Source organism: Botrytis deweyae (assembly GCF_014898535.1).
Source record: "Botrytis deweyae strain B1 chromosome Unknown BDEW_033, whole genome shotgun sequence".
Lineage (NCBI taxonomy): Eukaryota > Fungi > Ascomycota > Leotiomycetes > Helotiales > Sclerotiniaceae > Botrytis > Botrytis deweyae.
Window position 1 is genome coordinate 208,105 of NW_024066240.1, and position 18,081 is coordinate 226,185.

General features: G+C 43.1%; 6 protein-coding genes across 6 annotated transcripts; 4 read left to right on the forward strand and 2 right to left on the reverse strand.

Annotated features, from left to right (window-relative positions):
- Nucleotides 1-534: 534 nt before the first annotated feature.
- Nucleotides 535-2,300, forward strand: EAE98_010096 (uncharacterized protein; the record flags this gene model as incomplete). The annotated part of the gene is made up of 4 exons (XM_038957717.1): nt 535-556; nt 626-937; nt 1,003-1,673; nt 1,764-2,300. 4 exons carry the CDS (start codon nt 535-537, stop codon nt 2,298-2,300), a joined length of 1,542 nt encoding a protein of 513 aa, XP_038805943.1.
- A 2,146-nt stretch (nt 2,301-4,446) lies between these two features.
- Nucleotides 4,447-6,417, forward strand: EAE98_010097 (uncharacterized protein). The gene is made up of 4 exons (XM_038957718.1): nt 4,447-4,724; nt 4,782-4,834; nt 4,961-5,144; nt 5,202-6,417. Exons 1-4 carry the CDS (start codon nt 4,638-4,640, stop codon nt 5,517-5,519), a joined length of 642 nt encoding a protein of 213 aa, XP_038805944.1. The 5' UTR covers nt 4,447-4,637; the 3' UTR covers nt 5,520-6,417.
- Nucleotides 6,418-8,456: 2,039 nt separating this feature from the next.
- EAE98_010098 (uncharacterized protein) lies at nt 8,457-9,229 on the reverse strand (the record flags this gene model as incomplete). The annotated part of the gene is made up of 2 exons (XM_038957719.1): nt 8,457-8,819; nt 8,987-9,229. 2 exons carry the CDS (start codon nt 9,227-9,229, stop codon nt 8,457-8,459), a joined length of 606 nt encoding a protein of 201 aa, XP_038805945.1.
- Nucleotides 9,230-9,658: 429 nt separating this feature from the next.
- On the reverse strand, nt 9,659-12,038 carry EAE98_010099 (uncharacterized protein; the record flags this gene model as incomplete). The annotated part of the gene is made up of 3 exons (XM_038957720.1): nt 9,659-11,849; nt 11,907-11,942; nt 11,992-12,038. The coding sequence occupies 3 exons, from the start codon at nt 12,036-12,038 to the stop codon at nt 9,659-9,661; spliced, it is 2,274 nt and encodes a 757-aa protein (XP_038805946.1).
- Nucleotides 12,039-12,858: 820 nt separating this feature from the next.
- On the forward strand, nt 12,859-15,916 carry EAE98_010100 (uncharacterized protein; the record flags this gene model as incomplete). The annotated part of the gene is made up of 2 exons (XM_038957721.1): nt 12,859-13,226; nt 13,276-15,916. The coding sequence occupies 2 exons, from the start codon at nt 12,859-12,861 to the stop codon at nt 15,914-15,916; spliced, it is 3,009 nt and encodes a 1,002-aa protein (XP_038805947.1).
- A 744-nt stretch (nt 15,917-16,660) lies between these two features.
- EAE98_010101 (uncharacterized protein) lies at nt 16,661-17,293 on the forward strand (the record flags this gene model as incomplete). Its single annotated transcript, XM_038957722.1, has 1 exon — nt 16,661-17,293. One exon carries the CDS (start codon nt 16,661-16,663, stop codon nt 17,291-17,293), a length of 633 nt encoding a protein of 210 aa, XP_038805948.1.
- Nucleotides 17,294-18,081: the final 788 nt, after the last annotated feature.

The following is an 18,081-nucleotide window of genomic DNA, read 5'->3' on the forward strand; positions in this document are numbered from 1 at the left end:
CGTGTAACAAAAGGTCTCTGGGTACCATATCATGTTGAGGCTTGTCGTCGCTACAAATAGCACGATATCAAATTATAGCATTTTTTGAAAAGCTTCATTTTTGAAATTCTTGAATCCAAAAGAATAATTCCTTGCTAACCCACGTCATGATACCTTTGTTAGTTCCAGGGGTCAACTAGTCTTCCCTCCCAAAATCAAGGTCTTAGAGGCTAGAAGGTGGAAATTGGAAGTTAGACTATCATTTCCAAGCTTATTTGTCCCTAAGCTCTGTTCTAGCCCCAGCCCAACACTTCAAAATCAGGCGGGGTGAATTATTTACTTGGAATAATGGAGGGGCATCCGAGTTTCAAAAATTGAATTTCTTGTAATCTTACGAGAATTCCATCTTTGGGATTCATTATTTAGTCTCGTAGATTCCCTTGTTTTTCCTAAAAATTTCTTTAATTCCTATACACCTATATTCTACTACTACAACGACTACATAATTTTGGTTATTCATCAAACCCAAGGAAAGTCATTCCAAGATCTATCAAGATGGGGGACATCAGTGAAGAAAGTAAGCAACCTCTCAATTTCTCAACTCCTCAATATTTCGGTTTCAAAAGAACATACCTAATATCAATAGGAAAACCTACTCCGGAGAATATGACCATGCTCCAAGCCTTTGAATGGTATGTTCCAGACGATCATAAACATTGGCAAAGACTCCACGATGCAATCCCGTCTCTCAAAGCTACCGGTATCGATAACATGTGGATCCCACCCGGATGTAAAGCTTCTTCTCAATCTGGAAATGGTTATGATGTTTATGATTTATATGATTTGGGAGAATTCGAACAAAAGGGAGGAAAAGGTACGAAATGGGGTAACAAGGAAGAGCTGGTAAAAATGGTGAAGAAAGCCAATGAAGTTGGAGTAGGAATTTATTGGGATGCTGGTAGTACTTCCTTGAAACAACATGCTTCTTGAAACATGTATACTAACATTATCTTCTCCCTCAAGTCCTCAATCATAAAGCAGCAGCAGACCACAAAGAGAAGTGTCTTGCCCAAGAAGTCGACGAGGAAGACCGCACAAAGAACATCTCAGACCCGTATGAAATCGAAGGCTGGCTCGGTTTTGACTTTCCCGGCCGTGGCGATAAATATTCGAAACAAAAGTACCATTGGTATCACTTCTCTGGCACAGATTACAACGACGCAAACCAAAAGACTGCAATCTACAAGATTCTCGGAGATAAAACAAAAGATTGGGCAGATGACGGCGATGTCGATTCTGAAAAGGGCAACTACGATTACCTTATGTTCGCAGATCTTGACTATGGTCATCCGGAAGTAGAAAAAGATGTATTAAATTGGGGAGGATGGCTCGGAGATCAAATTACACTGAAAGGAGTGAGATTCGATGCAGTCAAACACTTCAGTGAGGATTTTCTGAGAAAATTCATCACTCTTATGAATGATAAATATGGCCAAGGATGGTTCTTCGTAGGAGAGTTTTGGAAGGACAGTTTGGATGATATGAACAAATATTTGGATCGCATGGGCAGAAAGTTTAGTCTCTTTGATGCTCCATTGGTTTATAACTTCAGCAAATTGAGCAAGACAGAGGGAGGAGACTTGAGAGGTGTTTTTGATGATACCTTGGTTCAGACTGCACCAGTTAATGCTGTTGTAAGTTATTCTTTTCTTTTACTTTCCTCAGAACTCTCTATTGCTTTCCCCTTTCTTTCTCTCAAACACGTGAAACTAACAACCATCTAGACACTAGTCATGAATCACGACACCCAACCTTACCAGGCCCTCGAAGCTCCTATAGAACCTTTCTTCAAACCTCTCGCCTATTCCCTCATCCTTCTCCGCTTCGACGGCTACCCCTGCATCTTCTATGGTGATCTTTACGGCATAAAGGGCGAACATCCCTTCCCTCCATCGTGCGGTGGTGCACTCCCAAATCTTGCTCTAGCCAGAAAACTTTACGCATATGGAGAACAAAAAGATTACTTCGATTACGCAACCTGTATCGGCTGGGTGAGATATGGAACTTGGGATCGACCATTTGGTTGCGCGGTAGTATTGAGTAATGCGGGACCAGGAGAGAAGAGAATGTTTGTTGGAGAGATACATGCAGGAGAGAAATGGACAGATGTTTTGGGATGGGAACAAGGAGAGGTAGAGATTGGAGAGGATGGATGGGGAGTTTTCAAGTGTCCGGGAACAAGTGTCAGTGTATGGGTTAATGCTGAAGCGGAGGGAAGAGATAGGTTTGGAAAGTTTGATGATGATATCTATAAGGAGTAGAGAGGTAGATGGATAGATTGGGTGGGTAAATGGACTGATTGATGCAGGGCATTTTGATGTCCGAAAGGATGTTTTGCGGGATTCTGGCGCTGGTGGTTAGATGATGGGTATGCATTAAAGAGATACACACGGTACACAAGATAGACAGGATAAACAATTAAATGAATGATTTTCAGCGCTCATCATCCCAGATCTAATTTTTGTACTTGCTCTCTATCTCTTCAGTCAAGTGACCAACTCCTTTTCTCATACTCTATTCACGCTCGTCAATTTCACTATTTCGTTGGAAGTTTCTCAAGCGTTTTGATTCTATACTCTGTCGACTCCGATAATAAGATTCAGGGGACTTGATTTTCCCCATCAATCTAAACATCATAAAAAAGAGAAAGGAATGATCAGATTGATAGACCTCTTGATAGAATGATGTAGATATTGATTAGTTTCTACTTTGGCTTAACAAGACCGAGTCCTATCTTAGAGTTTCCATTTCCTGACTAGAGGTAGAAGAAAACTATTTTGTCATCCGATACCTAGTATCAAGATGTGTAATCTTTAAAGTCCTTTTGCAAACCATTCAATGGATCAGAAGTTCTTTCTGGACCGCTTGGTGCAGTTCCAATGTTGGTTCACAGCTGCGTACATGTCTACCTAGTAAGCAAAGCATAGTGAAACCATAATTCTATTTATTTACCTTCACCACACAAGTGAAGATAATTCTTAACAAACGTAGAATTATATGCGTGTTCTTTAACGATGTTCAGAATGGGTTCTCGATACATTTCTGATAATGGAGGGGGTTTCAGAGATGTGCATTGAAATGGAAGCACGATTGATGTTCAGCACGATTGATGTTCATGAAATAGACTAATAAAAGGATTGTGCGACAGAACGCCAAGATCTCAACTCGACAATCTTATCGCAACACCTCTTCACACATTATGAGGGAAAGTATTTCAACAACAACTGATATTAATTATACACCACGAGAGAATGACAACATGATAAACTTTGCATATATAAGGTCAATAATGCCTTTGCAACCATTCTGATCTATTCTCAATTCAAAAGTACAACTTGACGCCTCATAGTAAGTCCTGTCTTGAGTTTACATGTACTCGTTTTGGCACGCATCAGCTCTTCTACTTGAACAGCAATCACCTCGAGGATATTCGCCTTCGATTGAATCACCCGCAGACACTAATTCTAAATTGAGATGGCGGCTATGAGACTGCGCAGGCAATTGCGCGAGTTCACTTGACCTTCGACGACTCGGCCGCCCGATACCAATCTGATAAAATATACGCTGGGTGGACAGGACAACAGGTTCAGTCAGATGCGATGACAATATCTGAAGTGGCGGAACTCTACTCGGGAAATGAGGAAGGAATAACTCTGTTTATCTGAATACTGGTCAATCCCCTCCCAGTATTGTTTTATCCGTGGCTCATTCGATCTGTCGAGAGCGGGCAGCGAGGGGTTTCGAAAATCGGATATGCACTCAAAATTGTTATGTGCAAAGGATACACAATCAGCTTACCGCCACATGCACGGCATACCAGAGCAGAATATGAACGATCTCGACGAAAGGATCGGTTGTCATTACAAGATATCCATATCTCGCTTTGGCGCAACTTATCACGAATGGGTTGACGATGTTTCTCATACTTCAATATGAAGGGTCTCAACACCACAACCAAGAGCGACAGGAATCTCGTCAGTATATCATCTATATGTGGGTGGCACCTCCAAGATATTGATCTATTCCAAATGGCGTCCTCAGGTATATCACTACGTGTGTAGGTGGTCAAGGTAAGTGGAGGGAAGATGTTGACGACATTTTGGCACTTATATGGCTCATGCAGAAGCTCGACTTGGTCGAGATCATATTCGTATTTATTCATGATCGCCACACATCACCGTAAAAAGACGTGAGATTATAAATTTTGTAGAGCCGGTCTTATCGGAATTTGCTGCTACAACATAATGTTAAGCCTTACGCCTCAATCATGTATTCATCACCGCTCAAGAAAGATCTGGAACTTCTTCAGAATTCAAAACAAAACTAGAAATCAATTAAGAAGATCAAATAATCCATTTCAAATTTCCTAATTGCCAATTCAATTATTGTCTTCCGCGGTAAATTTCATGTTCCTCAAAAGAAATCAATGTTCAGGCATTCAGGCCATCACTAATAAGCGAGGGTTGAATTTCACACAAACCCTTTAGCGCCTCAAGAATATTCCAGTGGAAACTCTATCAACTTGAGAAAATTCACCGACGTCGACAACTTGTAAATTTAACCACCACCGCCAACTCCACAAATCAGCCATCGCAATCATGTCTGAAGGAGAAATCGAAGTCGAGGCCGTTTCCGGCTACCAAGTGCTCCCAAAGGAGGTCACTGAGGAGATTGGAAGCATCAAGGTACAACTCAATTAAAATATATCGACAAATGGGAATATTGAAGCTGACAATCTGCAGCTTTTCAACAAATGGAGCTACGAGGATGTTGAGATTCGCGACATCTCTTTGACGTAAGATTACCCAGTGCGAATCATATATGGAGGAGAAAAGGATGGAATTGGAAAATCTTCGACAATTGTTTTGGATGAGGGGAATTATAGGAAGAGCCAAAGGCTAATGCGATATTTTTTCAACAGCGATTACATTCAAATCAGAGCCCCAGTCTACATCTCCCACTCCGCCGGTCGTTATGCGCAAAAGAGATTCAGAAAGGCCAACTGCCCAATCATTGAGCGTCTTACCAACTCCTTGATGATGAACGGTCGCAACAACGGAAAGAAGCTCATGGCTGTCCGCATTGTTGCCCACGCCTTCGAGATCGTACGTCCGACCACATTGTGATACATTTGCAGGAAATTCTAACCATCAAAATTATAGATCCACATCATGACCGACCAAAACCCAATCCAAGTTGCCGTTGATGCTATCGTCAACTGCGGTCCTCGCGAAGATTCCACCCGTATCGGATCCGCCGGTACCGTCCGTCGTCAAGCCGTCGATGTCTCCCCTCTCCGCCGTGTCAACCAAGCCATTGCTCTCCTTACCATCGGTGCCCGTGAAGCTTCATTCAGAAACGTCAAGTCCATTGCTGAGTGCTTGGCTGAAGAATTGATCAACGCTGCTAAGGGAAGCAGCAACTCCTACGCCATCAAGAAGAAGGATGAGTTGGAGCGTGTCGCCAAGAGCAATCGTTAAATGGTTATATTCGGGGATTTTCTGTGGGGTGTTTCAATTTGCATTATGGATGGATGGGCGATTGGCTGCATTTCTGTCACATAAACGACTTTTATGAATGCAAAAAGTCATGACACAACCGGAATAATGGATATATGCATTCAGTGATTTTGTGCCATCGGTTTAAGTGCACAAATTTGTATGGAACCATGAGCCTAGGATGGCTGTAAGGGCTGATCATATGCCATCTGGTGATTCAACAGAATTTTGATACCTCCAGATACAAAAGCAAATTTGATGAACAAATCCCGCACATTCCAAAGCTTCACATGTGACATGTACGATGATTGACTGATGTTGCTAATAAATTCACAGCCAGGCCGCTTCAGCTTTATATGTCGAATTATGCTTTCACGAATCTTCCACCTGCATTCCCCGCTTGTATGAGGTTTCTATGGAGTTGACTCCAAAGGTTTGTGTCTGAGTTCCTTTCAAGATTTGCCAGTGAATGTGAAACTGGATGATACTGGCTGTTCTTTCTGCTGTGTTTGGCGCGTATGGTAGTTTCAACCTAGAGTTGCAGTGTTCTCTAGAGCCAAAGCACCCTCACAGTGGGAATATAGTAGTCTCGCTGCATCGGGACCAATACCGTCCAACTTGCGATTCCGATTTCTTGATAATCGATGGCTGATTAGTTTCTGCGTAAAATTCCGTCATCTTGCGCGTTTCGATCGACAGGGAGGGATCTTGGATAGTTGGGGAAGATTGGTACACTGTTGGTATGAGGTATAAGGTATGAGAATGGGGGATATAAGGAGGTAGGCACTTTTATTGAAGTGGGCGATTGAAGTTTGTACTGACGGGACTCGAATGAACGCAAATGAACGTACAATGCACCCACAACGAAGAATCCCCTTGTACAATGTTCTAGTTGGTGCTAGGAATTTTTACATTAATTTACATTGTTGTTGGTCCACCAGCGAATTCATTTGCCAGCCTGCACGAATAATCAAAGTAATGGCTTGCGTGCCCATGGAGTGTTGCGGATAGTCCTGAGGGCCCATCTATTGACTATGGTGTTCAACTGAACTGCTTCTCCTCCCTCTCTTCCCCTCTTCCTGCCTAAACACTATATGGATTATATGTATACATCGCATTTCAACCTACGTGGCGCAATAACATTAACCCCCCTTCCCCTTCCCGTCATAAGATGTGGCGAAACTTTAGCAGGACTTGGAGTAGGAAGTGTGTCAGTGTTCCCGATTATGTGAAGCAAATGACCTCTAGTTTACGAGTTTCATTTGAAGAATGATACTCGCATGGCTCAATGCATTCTGATCAACACAATGAATTATCTTACAGGTATCCCAGAAGTTTAGAAAATAGGGATGGGGAGTGAACTTCGAGGTTTCAAAGATTATTTTTATGGTTATGGATATCCATTTGCATGGAGTATTTCCTCGGAAGTGTGCTTGTCTTGTTCTGTTCTTTTTGTGCCTGCTTCCTATATTCTTGAAGCTGCATCTATGTCTTCCTGTCTGAGATCCAAGACCATATTGATATTTCATGTTCAATTCATTATTAAAACTATTCATCTGCATGGGATATCAGTGATATCATCTGCTGAATCATTGAGATCATACAAATTCTTGCATTGCCTGTTGTGCTCGTTTACACTTCCAGGGTAGAGACTGAGAATCTGAGATGGCAAACTTGAGAGAGAAGGTATGAAGGGATTAAATCGAAGCCGGTGAGTTCACGAGATTGAATGTATGATACAGTTATGCTCTGTTCGGGTGTAGGTATGTAGAGAACAGGAGGGATGGAGTAGTGTGAGGATGGTGAGGGAGGAAGATGTACTGGGGCCTTTGAGTAGGATCGTGAGCAATGATATGGTTGTGTATCTGGCTTTGTGATATAGCGAATGAATACAAGCACATGGATATTACATACATATTCCAATTCTAGCATAGATCGCTAAGGGATAATAGCAAAGACTTTTCAGTAATATGAATGAGTACATTAGGAACTTACAACTTGAAATGATCGTTCAAATTGACTGTAGAGGAGGGATGAATATAGATAACGACGAGCCAAGTGACATTAATAGGATGTAGATAACGAGAGAGAGTTAGGATACGAGGATAAAACGAGCATTATCGATTTAATTTGTGAGGACGAGTTTGGATGGGCTTTAAAGGTTGCGGTTGAGATATTTTCACACCTTTTCCTCGGGGCGAGAACGAGAAATGAATGAGCGATGTACCTACTAGAAGGGGGATAAACGACTGCAAAATTTAATAGATACACAAATATCGTGTATGTGTAGGCCGCTGAATGTTTTCTAGCTTTTCCGGAGATAATTTGGATCTCACGTCCAGAGATTTAGGATATCACAATTCAAAAAGATAGTTCGGAGATATTGACCTTGATCATCAGGTTTAATGCTCTGAAATGTGATGGCTAAGAAAAGATTTTTCATGAATTTCTATTCCAAGGCTATGAAGACAGCAAAACAATACCCAATCTAGACTACCAATTTTTCGCCGATAGAGCTTCAAATGAAAACTCGACAGAAAGAAAACTCGTTCCGCAACTTTATTAAGTCCCCAACGATCATTTCTACAATCGCTTCTCCTTTGATCGTCTGATGTCCCTTTGAGCTTTGAACTGATTTTGGCAGTGGACGTCTTCGATGCAACAGCTTTGTCTGCATTAGTAACATCCGTTTCTTCACTTATTGATACGCCTGGCACGTCTTTCCGTGCCTGTATACATATTGATCAGCTTCGCTTGATAGAGGTAAATAGCTGTCTGGGTTTTTGTTGAAATGAGTAGCGTACTGGATAAATGCAATGCACTATTTTACCTGACAAGTTCAAATGAATACATCTGGAACATGGTGAATGTCTGTCATATTTTTGCTATGCTTATGTAGGTAGTCGAGGCAGAAGCCATCTAAGGTACGTCAGGCTCCTCGGAGTCCAGGAAATCCTGTGCGGCAAAAGAGATTCTTTTCGGCAATGAAATAGATGCAGGCAGATCCAAGTCGGGTTTAGATTTTAAGAAATTCGCAACGGCATAGAATCTTTTTGGGGCCGGATTGGAAGCAAGTAGATTTGGTTCTGCTTCTGTTTCCGAGGGAGTCCCTTTCCGGAATACATTCGGAGCACAGGTCCTCAAAAGTCTATCGAATTCGGGTTCATATTTGATCACTGCCCCGTCGTAGGAATTCTCATGAGGATCTGAAGAAAAGTTATCTTTCAAAAGTCCCTGGAGTGGGAGTTGTATTGGAGAATGACTGGGAAACAAGAGAGAGGCCTTCACAATGTAGTTAAAAGGATGCAATCACTAGATTATCTTTCAAATCAGTTGATTGGACTGACGTGTTTCTGAAGGTCATCCGTGAAAGCATTTATGGTATAAGACGGACTCGCAGGACGTGGAAATATGAGCGGAATGATTCATGAGGGTTCTGGGACATATACAACAATTCTATTTGTAAATGTATCTGCATCCTTAAGCGGTGCTTTTCCTCTTCGGAAATATTGAGGAAAAGGGGGAATGTCTCCCAAATACTCACATGTGATCTCCTGATCCGGTGGACCTAATTTAAGTGGCAGATACTTTGACCCTTGAACTTTGTCATCCACCAAAAAGATTTCGTAGTCACTTTCCTCCATAACGTAGTTGGGAAACTCGTTCAGTATCATCGGCCTAAGAGGATACATACTGCCAAACGATCCAAAACAAAAGAATGCAATATTGATGCCGTTGAGGGTGATGGTTTAATGTATGGTGCTTATGGATGTATCGAGTAGATCTTGGTGTGTCTTTCAGAACGATAATTATATAAGTTATTATCTCTTCGTGCCTTCTAAATTGCGAATGGAGACTTGCACTTTCTTTTCGAGCACTTTGCACGCATGTAGGTGAAATGAGGATGACGATAATACCATTTGTATACGAATCATGTTGCAGCCCAATGCTCATGTCGACTTTGACAGAACTGGGAAATGCATGGATGTTAAATACTTCGCTCCAAATTCACAAGTTATCGTTATAATGCAGAAGTTCAGGGAGCTGACTGAAGTCCATACACTGCAGGTTAATGAAGCTGCATAATTTGCTTTTGATTAATTTGTAATACGACCAATAAATTAACATCCGATGTTTCCTCTCTTTCCACCTCTCTTGGTTCTGTCGATATGCCCTTTAAGCACCCTCCTAGTATGTTGCAAACTTCTCTTTTGTTTACTCTTAGCCTTACCCAACGTCATCATGAAATTCTTCTTTCGAGATTTCTCTTGATTGGTGGTACTCTTGCCCTCGGCATCCTTCTTCGACCTCCTAATTGCCTTTGTAGACTTATGCTCGCTACGCTCACCCTTTCCTTCCCTAGCCATTGCTATCTTCTCTTCTCTTGTATTCTTTTGTAACTTCGAGAAACCTTCAATTTGATCAGCTGTCAAGGCATCATCCGCATGTCTCGCAGCTGCGTCCTTCATTCGTTGAGACTGTGTCCTTCCTCCCATCGCCTTATTTACGCTAGCCTCAAGACGGAGCTCTTGGAGCTTTGCAAGATCGGCTGGAGTGAGAATTTTGGTGGTTGCATATGTGGATATCTTCTGTTCAAGGGCCTTGTCGGCAGCTTCCTTCTCAGCATCTTCTGTTGATGCTTCGGTGCCGTCCGCTGACTTTTCAGTAGCTTTAACTTCGAGCTTCGCTTTCTTCGCGGCCGGCTTTTCATCTTCACTATCACTGATCTCAATTTCAGCGTCGCTCTCGACATTGATCCAGCCACCCTCATCACTATCAGCATCAGATTCAACATCCCATGCATTCCAATCTTCCTCATCGTCCTCTTCTTCATCCGTGCCCAATTCCTCCGGCAATCCACGCTCGACTCGTTTCCGTTTTCTTTCGTCTTCCTTCCACTGCTCAAGTAGTTCGATACCTTCGATACCGCCGGCTTCTTCCTCACCGAAACGTCTTTCTTTGATTAATCCAGTCTTGAGACCCATGGTAGCTGTCTTTCCTCTATCTCTCTTCTTCAACATATCTGCTCCGACTTCACGGTACAAGGACAACAATCCTTTCGCTGCCATCATTGTTCCCTTATCCTTGCTCTTTCTGTACATAATAAGATCTTGTAGAAGTGTATCATTCATAGCTAATGGTTGTCGTACGCAAATTTCTCGAATGGCATTCAGTCCGGAAGCAGCGACCTCCGAGGCAGAAGCTTCAGAGACGAACTCATTGGCAATCTTCTGTACCAAAGGTTCTAAAGCATCGGGTGGAACAAGATTGTGTGTTGCTTGAGCTAGAGATGCCAAAAATGAAGTTACAGAAGGTTGTCGTGGTGTAAGGTACTTAGTAAAGTACGAGTATAATGAAATTACAGTAAGCTTGTGTAAGCCAACAAGTCGCGAAACCAATTGTAGGACAATCAGTTTTTGTTCGAGGTTGAGTTTCGACTTCGAGTTCTGAAGGTGTTTTGAAAACAGGGTTTCGGCGAAACCTTGGGGATCGTGCAAGAGATGCAGGGCGGAGAAATTCAGTGGATGAGGTGCTTTGCTCTTCTTTTCCTTCCTTCGTACCTTTTCGACGGCCTTTTCCAATGTTTTCGTCTTCTTCTTTGTTTTTTTGTTGATTCCAACTTGATGTTTCAGCTTACCAATATCAATGGCTTCTTCGTCACTGCTTTCATCCTCCATCTCTTCTCTTTCCTTGTCGCCTCCCAAGAAAAACCGTACTCCACCGCCAATAACCTTCTCATTATCTGACAAACTAGCTTCCTTCATAATCTCAACAGCTTTTGCATCTGTCCAGATCTGTCGTTTCCACAATTCTCTTGTAATTTTGACAGCCCAGATTCCTTTGGAAGATGTTCGGTCGGAGGTAAGCAAATTGAACAGTGCTGTCTGCATTGTTCGATTGAGACGATGATTTATGCTCTTCGAATTCGAAGTGCGGAGATCTGACAAGATCTTCTGGAATAGTAGTGTTCGGAGTGTTTTACTAGGCGTAGCCACCAATATTGGAAACAATGTATTGAGAAGGTTGGCCGAATCAATTACTTCCTTTCGTCGCAATAATACCAGACTACCAACGATCTTCTCACGCAATTCGCTTTCAAGTTCGGCATGGTGTAAAGTTAAAATCTGCTTGAGATCCTCAGGGAATTCTGCGGTATCTTCTGGGAAACAGTCTGAACAATGCGCGACGAAATCGATGAGGTCGTGAAATGATACGATGCCGCCGGATGTCGCAGTGGAAGGAGAAGACATAAAAATGTCTCTTTGTGCTTGGTACTGTCCATATTGATTTAGGAAATCTTCTGCGTATGATCTGGTATACTTGTTAGATGATGCTTCCATTACTCAGTGTAGAAGACATGTAACTTACTTTGGATCTCTTCGAATCTTGTATTGTAAATTTGGACTGTAGAGGTCAGCAATGATTAGTAGAAATGTACCAATTGAGTTCTTACAGATCCGCATCAACCTTCTCCAAAGCACCAAGTCTCTTTTTACCCATAATGCCGGTTGGATGCTGCCCGATTCTTGAGTATTCGATTCTGCCTTCTCACTGAATTTCACATGAGTGAGATAATTTTTTTCGTTATCATTATCTTAGCGCCAGTCGCTTAAGTAACTAGTGGCATCAAGACGGCGTGTGAGGATTGATTAGTAAGGTGTTTGAATATGAAATAACTGAGGGCGGCAAACTCTTCAACTACATGCCTTTCTATTGGTTCACATGTTTGCCAACTCACGCTCGCCCAAGAAGTTTATATCATTAATCACAGCGACGACGTGGAATTAATCCATGATGGTTCATCTACGTTATCAAATAACATCCAAGTGGCTACCACACCTCGTATATATTCAGTTAGCGGCCGCATCAACGCGGAGCACGTAGCTAACGATGACTGCATCGATCCCCATCATTATCATGAGCCTCAGCTGGAGACTGGCATCGGAAACCAATGAGATGCTTTGGGGGCCATCTTGCAAATTCTTTAGGTCTCGGATTGTTGACGCGAGCTTCTAATGGTACCACATAAGTTTGTGGTGGGTCTCCGGAATCATTCTTTGCTACGACTGCTGCGAGTAATTTCAGGATTTTTTCTGACGGTGATATCACGGTTCGTTTGAAAGGATCAGGTTTTGGTGAAGCCGTTGTTCAGCCATTATCGTGCCCAAATACTATATAACTCCTACCCAGTGGCAGGTGATCAAAGAGCCCATAAGTCAATGCAAACCCTACCCCTCTTCGTTGTTTTCATGCCCCCCTTCCTTTACCCTCATTAGTGGCAATGAACTCGCCCACAGATTGTCCATTTATTTCTGCGAAAATGTCTGATGCAGATCCATATATCCTTACAAAACTCTCTGAGCATGTGTCACAACATCTGAACAAATCACTTGATCAAGCCGTGGAGAATCTATCTTTGAGACTCCAGGACACGGCTAAAGATGCTATCGCTGATACTAGAGAAATCAATACCATTATTGACCAGGCGGTCAGAGAAGCCGTTGAGAAGGCATTCGAGAAATCTATGGTAACGGAAGTTGAGCCTTCATCGATAAAATCAGAGTTTAAATTCCCACCTCCCCGGAATTCCAATTTCGTGGGCCGCTCTTCAACTCTGGCAAAACTACTTAGCCTATGGAAACCGGACCAAAAGAGTCGATTGGCAGTAGTAGGGCTTGGAGGAATAGGGTATGTTATTTGCCCTCAATAATTTCAATGTCAAAACTCACATCCACAGGAAAACCGAGCTCATTACTGAGCTTGTCTACCAAATTAGAGAAGCATCACCCGCATCAATATATTGGTTTGGGCCCGGAAACTTGCTTGCACCTTCCGTCGACGGACATGAACCATTAGAAGATTGGCTACGGCCTGGGCGAGACTCCGCAAGTTTATTGGTCGTTGATGCCGGGGACAATTTTGATTTTCTGCTGCAGCACACTGAGCACGGTAGACTGATTGACAGGCTACAAAGATTCGAAGGTGCCATCATACTTATTACAAGGACTAGATCGAACGGTTGTCTTTTAAGTGGCCCCCACAATATCTTCGAAGTGGGATGTCTCGAGCTCGAACCAACAATGTGTTTATTACGAGACAGGTTGACCGTTGACCTATTCGATAATTCAACTGATGAGCAACTTCGCGAAATCGCCCTTCTTGTTAATTGTCTACCGAGAGCCATTGTCCAGGTCTCAAACTTACTCAACGATACTTCGATGAAACTGTCGCAATTCATCTCCATATACCGAACAAATGATCACTTCAAATTACGACTGCTGAGTTCGGTAGCTCCGCTTTTTACAATATCGGAAGAAGAATCTGTTATTGGAAAGGGCGTCATGAATGCTAGGCAATTTCGATCAATTTACCCTATGGCAGCTCGTATTCTTCACCATCTATATTATCTTGGTGGCAACGCAGTACCACGCTCTATCATCTGCTCATTGGTTGATCCTCTTGATCTCATTGTCGTGATGTGCATCTTGAAGGGGAATTTTCTCGTCACAGAGGACGATACTAGCGAGACATACAATTTGCATCCCTTAGTCTTCTTGTCGCTCAAGAAGGTCATTACCAGCGAAAGATCAGAAGCGGAAGAAAGTGAGATCGAGCAAGAGCTGGAATGGTACACACAAGCAGTTGTTGCCTTTGGGAATCACTACCCTGACTCGAATAGCAAGGATCGAGAATGGTGGAAAACATGCTTCGAACGCTTCCTTGGTGATGGAAGCAAGAACAGTGATTCTGTACGAATTGCGCTGGCTTTGGTCTACAACAAAGAATCCAAACATCTTGTTCGCATGGGCCTCTACAACGATGCTTTGAAGATGGCAACACACGCAGTTGATACCTTACCTGAGGCAATACCCCACGAACACCTTAATGTGCTTCAACATCATCTTTCGCTACTCGACCTACTAGCCAAGTATGGAGAACTTAGAGATGCTTTGCAGACGTATACTGAGGAACAGCCAGATGAGTTGTGGAAAAAACGCGTTGAGGGCATCCTGTACTTATCAGAAGGTACCAACAAATCCGATGTCGTTGACCTCTTCCGCCAGATTCGCCGAACGAAAGAGTCCATGAATGCTCCGGAAAGTGATTTATGTACCAGCATTGACGACTATGGGGCGGCTCTCATGCTGATTGGCAATTACCAAGCTGCTGAAATAGAATTTTCGACAGCTTTTAGGAAAAGGGCAACATTTCTAGGAACCAATCATCCTGACACTCTCATCAGTTGCCAACACCTTGCAAATGTACTGCATAAGTCTGGCAGGTTTAATGATGCCCTTAGATTTGTGGAAGGTGCCATACGTGGAAGTCAGATGTCTCAAGGTGACGAGCATCCTCAAACTCAATATATCAAAAGTCTTAAAGCACGGATTCTACTGTCCAAAGCCGTTTCGTCGTCTGATTACAATGAGGTTGAATCACTTCTTACCAATGCTGCCGACGTTCTCACTACTCACCTATCCGACTCTCATCCTCTGGTTTTGACTTGTAGAAGCAACATTGCACTAGTGATGCTAGCACAAGGAAGATATGATGAAGCCTTAACCATGAACCGTGCTGTTTTGACCGCAAGAGAACATGGTCCATGGCTAGATCGTGAGCGACACCCGGACATACTGACAAGTCGACACCAGATTGCAGAATGTCTGAGGCTCAAAGAAGGATGTCATGCTGCTCAGAGTTTAAGTTCCCAAGTTCTGATTGATAGAACGCAAATATACACCGAAGGAACTTTCGAAAGCGATGACTTTCATCCCGAGCAGCTCACAAGTCTCCACCTCCAAGCTCTCATCCTTGCTGGCCTTGGTCAACATAGCGGAGCTCTCCACAAAATGGATCTTGTGTTGATCGGTAGAAAACGCGTTCTCGGAGAGTCACATCCAGATTACCTCAATAGTCTCACCTGTCGAGGTGAAATTATACGTGGGCAGCTCCCTCTTGAAGAAGGGCGGGAGGAGATGTTGGACACTATCGATGCTCTTCATGGAAAGGCTTTAGAGGGCCTTACTCGAGTATTTGGTTCTCAGCATCACTGGACACTTCAGTGCCTATCTTACATGGCAGCTGCAAAGCGTGAACGCGGCGATGCCTTGAGTTACACCGAAGCCGCTGGGCTGTATCGTCATATCTCACGAGCTTATGAGGGAAATATGGGTGACCTCCACCCTGAAACCGTCAGAGCGAAAGCCCATCTCGCCGAAGTGATGCATCTTTTGGGAAACCGTCCTGAAGAGGCTAAAAAGGTTTTCAGAGAGGCTTGCGCTGGACTTGCGAAGGTATTTGGATCAGACGCCCATGCTACTATCACCGCGTATAGAGGGTATGAAAAGTTTGCCAAGGATCTTTCTGATCCGGTTTAAGACTTTTAGAGGGTAATGATGGAAGGATCTTGGAAACAGCATGATCAAGGATTGTCAGGAAACACATATGTCGGATTACATGTACGGGAAGGGTAACCCAGCGTAAACGATGTTCGATTAGGCGTTATAATGGATGGATGGATATTTTGGATGGAGCGGTTTATTGACCCTTGTTCTCTCCTTGCTGGCTCAAATAGCAGGAGTAATTCACAGAAGCCTCGTCGAAGGCTGGAGTTCATGCACGAATTTGATAACGTTTCTTGTTACGTCCACTTTTATTTTTGTACAAATCATAGAGTTCAACCGGAGAACACAGAGTGGTTTCAGATGTCTGATATCAAATCATTCATACACGCGATCCATTATTGTCCGTTGATGTTGCAAGATGCAATCATTGTATATTTCAAACCTACCACTTTTAGCCTTTCTAGTTCAGCCTATTTGTGTTCCTGAAATTTATGCCAGCAAACACTCACACAAACGGGTCTTTGTGCTACGCGAATCCAACCCAAGGCGCCACGTTCTATGTTATTACAATGGCCAGTAATTTTTGGGGGCCTTGCTTGCAGATTCTTCCATCATCTCCATCATCTTGTATTTTATATCTGGAGCATATTTGCTTGAATTCCTATCGGTCCTCAGTTCAATTCAATTGATTCTTTTTCTTTTTGCATAACTGGCGCGATTTTCATTATGTATGATTGAAGCTCTCAGATTCTCCCTGGTGGAACTCGTACTGTAAATATGGCTCCAATAGCCTTTTCCATTTTATCCCCGCGTTCGTTTCCAAACAAAGTCGCAAATTCTACATCCCCAATTATAAACCTTGTTACCCAATCTTCTGCCGCATTCTCTGCCTACACCCCTTCTCCTACCGCATTTCCCGCTTCCTCAACACTGCCTCTAGAATCTCCAATCCCGACTGCGCTCCCCAATGTATTGCGTGAAAAATTCTCCACTATCATAGTTGATGCTCCCACCACTACTTACACGTCCTACATCGAACTCAACGATAACGCATTTGCTTCTGAACCTGCTTCCCTTCCTGATTCGACTCCCATCGGTGATTCATACACAGTGGAGACGCAGGCACCTCAGCCCAACAATAGCGGTAGAGATATCGGAATAGTTATTGGGTGTATTATTGGGGTATTGATTCTAGGACTGATAGGTTGGGTTTACATGATGAAGGCGAAAAGCAGTCAAAGGAAGAGGAGAAAAGGGAAGGGAAAGGAGAAGGAGATTGTGAAGGAAACGGTGAAGGTTAAAGTAAAGGTGAACAAGAGAAAGCACAGGAAACATAAGAAGTATAGGAGAACGGAAGTGGAAACAGCAGGGGGCTCTGGGGGTGAAGCACCGGCTGCTGGAGGTGCTTAGATGGCATGCGTAGGGACAACCCTTCCTCTATTCTACGGAAGTTAGTTTGGCGAGCTGGGCTGCATAAGCTTAATGTTTGAGCTCTTGTTGAGCAACAGTCATAAACAGAGTGGTGAATTGGGCACGAGCAAGCTCAATGAAAGTTCAAGTGATTACTTAGAATCAAATTGGAGATTGGGAGAAGCCGCGAACTGAACGCTGGTTAGTTCGAATGGGCAGGGTACGGAATGATCGGGAACTTTGCAGCGCCAAACGATCAACCAGAAAGATGAACTTTCGATATATCAACAGTGCATAATCCAGAATTGGATCTAGACCAATTGAGTTGTTTTGTTCATTATCAATATTGTAGACAGCCAAAATTCAAGAAAGGACATATTTCACATTCCGCGCTACTGCAGGATATTGCACTAGACACTCGGCTTGCCACATCAGGCGACATGCCAAGAAATTTTTACTGTACGAGCCGGGGTAAAGGGTCTTTTAGGGATCGCATATAGAATTAAGCTTTGCTGGGCGTGGCAGTGTTGAGCCTTAATTTGATATACATGTGGTTAGAAATGTGCTACGGGTTACTTTGACGCACGAAAGGTCATTGAACAACGCGTGAACAGCTATCTATGGAATGAACGATCTCTCAAACAGTGGTTACTTCTTTTCAAAGCCTTTCAGGAACTGTTTTCCCAAAGGCTGTCATATAATACTTGAATACATTCCATCGAAATGAACAACGCCAGAACAATGAATGTTAAAACATACAAAGAGGGACCTCCGCTTCAAAGGTAAGG

Bases quoted from the DNA above. Each gene is read 5' to 3' on its own strand.
- EAE98_010097 (XM_038957718.1), top strand. From the start codon at position 4,638: ATGTCTGAAGGAGAAATCGAAGTCGAGGCCGTTTCCGGCTACCAAGTG. The intron at 4,725-4,781 runs GTACAACTCAAT...GACAATCTGCAG, and splicing joins AGGAGATTGGAAGCATCAAG to CTTTTCAACAAATGGAGCTA. The intron at 4,835-4,960 runs GTAAGATTACCC...TTTTTTCAACAG, and splicing joins ATTCGCGACATCTCTTTGAC to CGATTACATTCAAATCAGAG.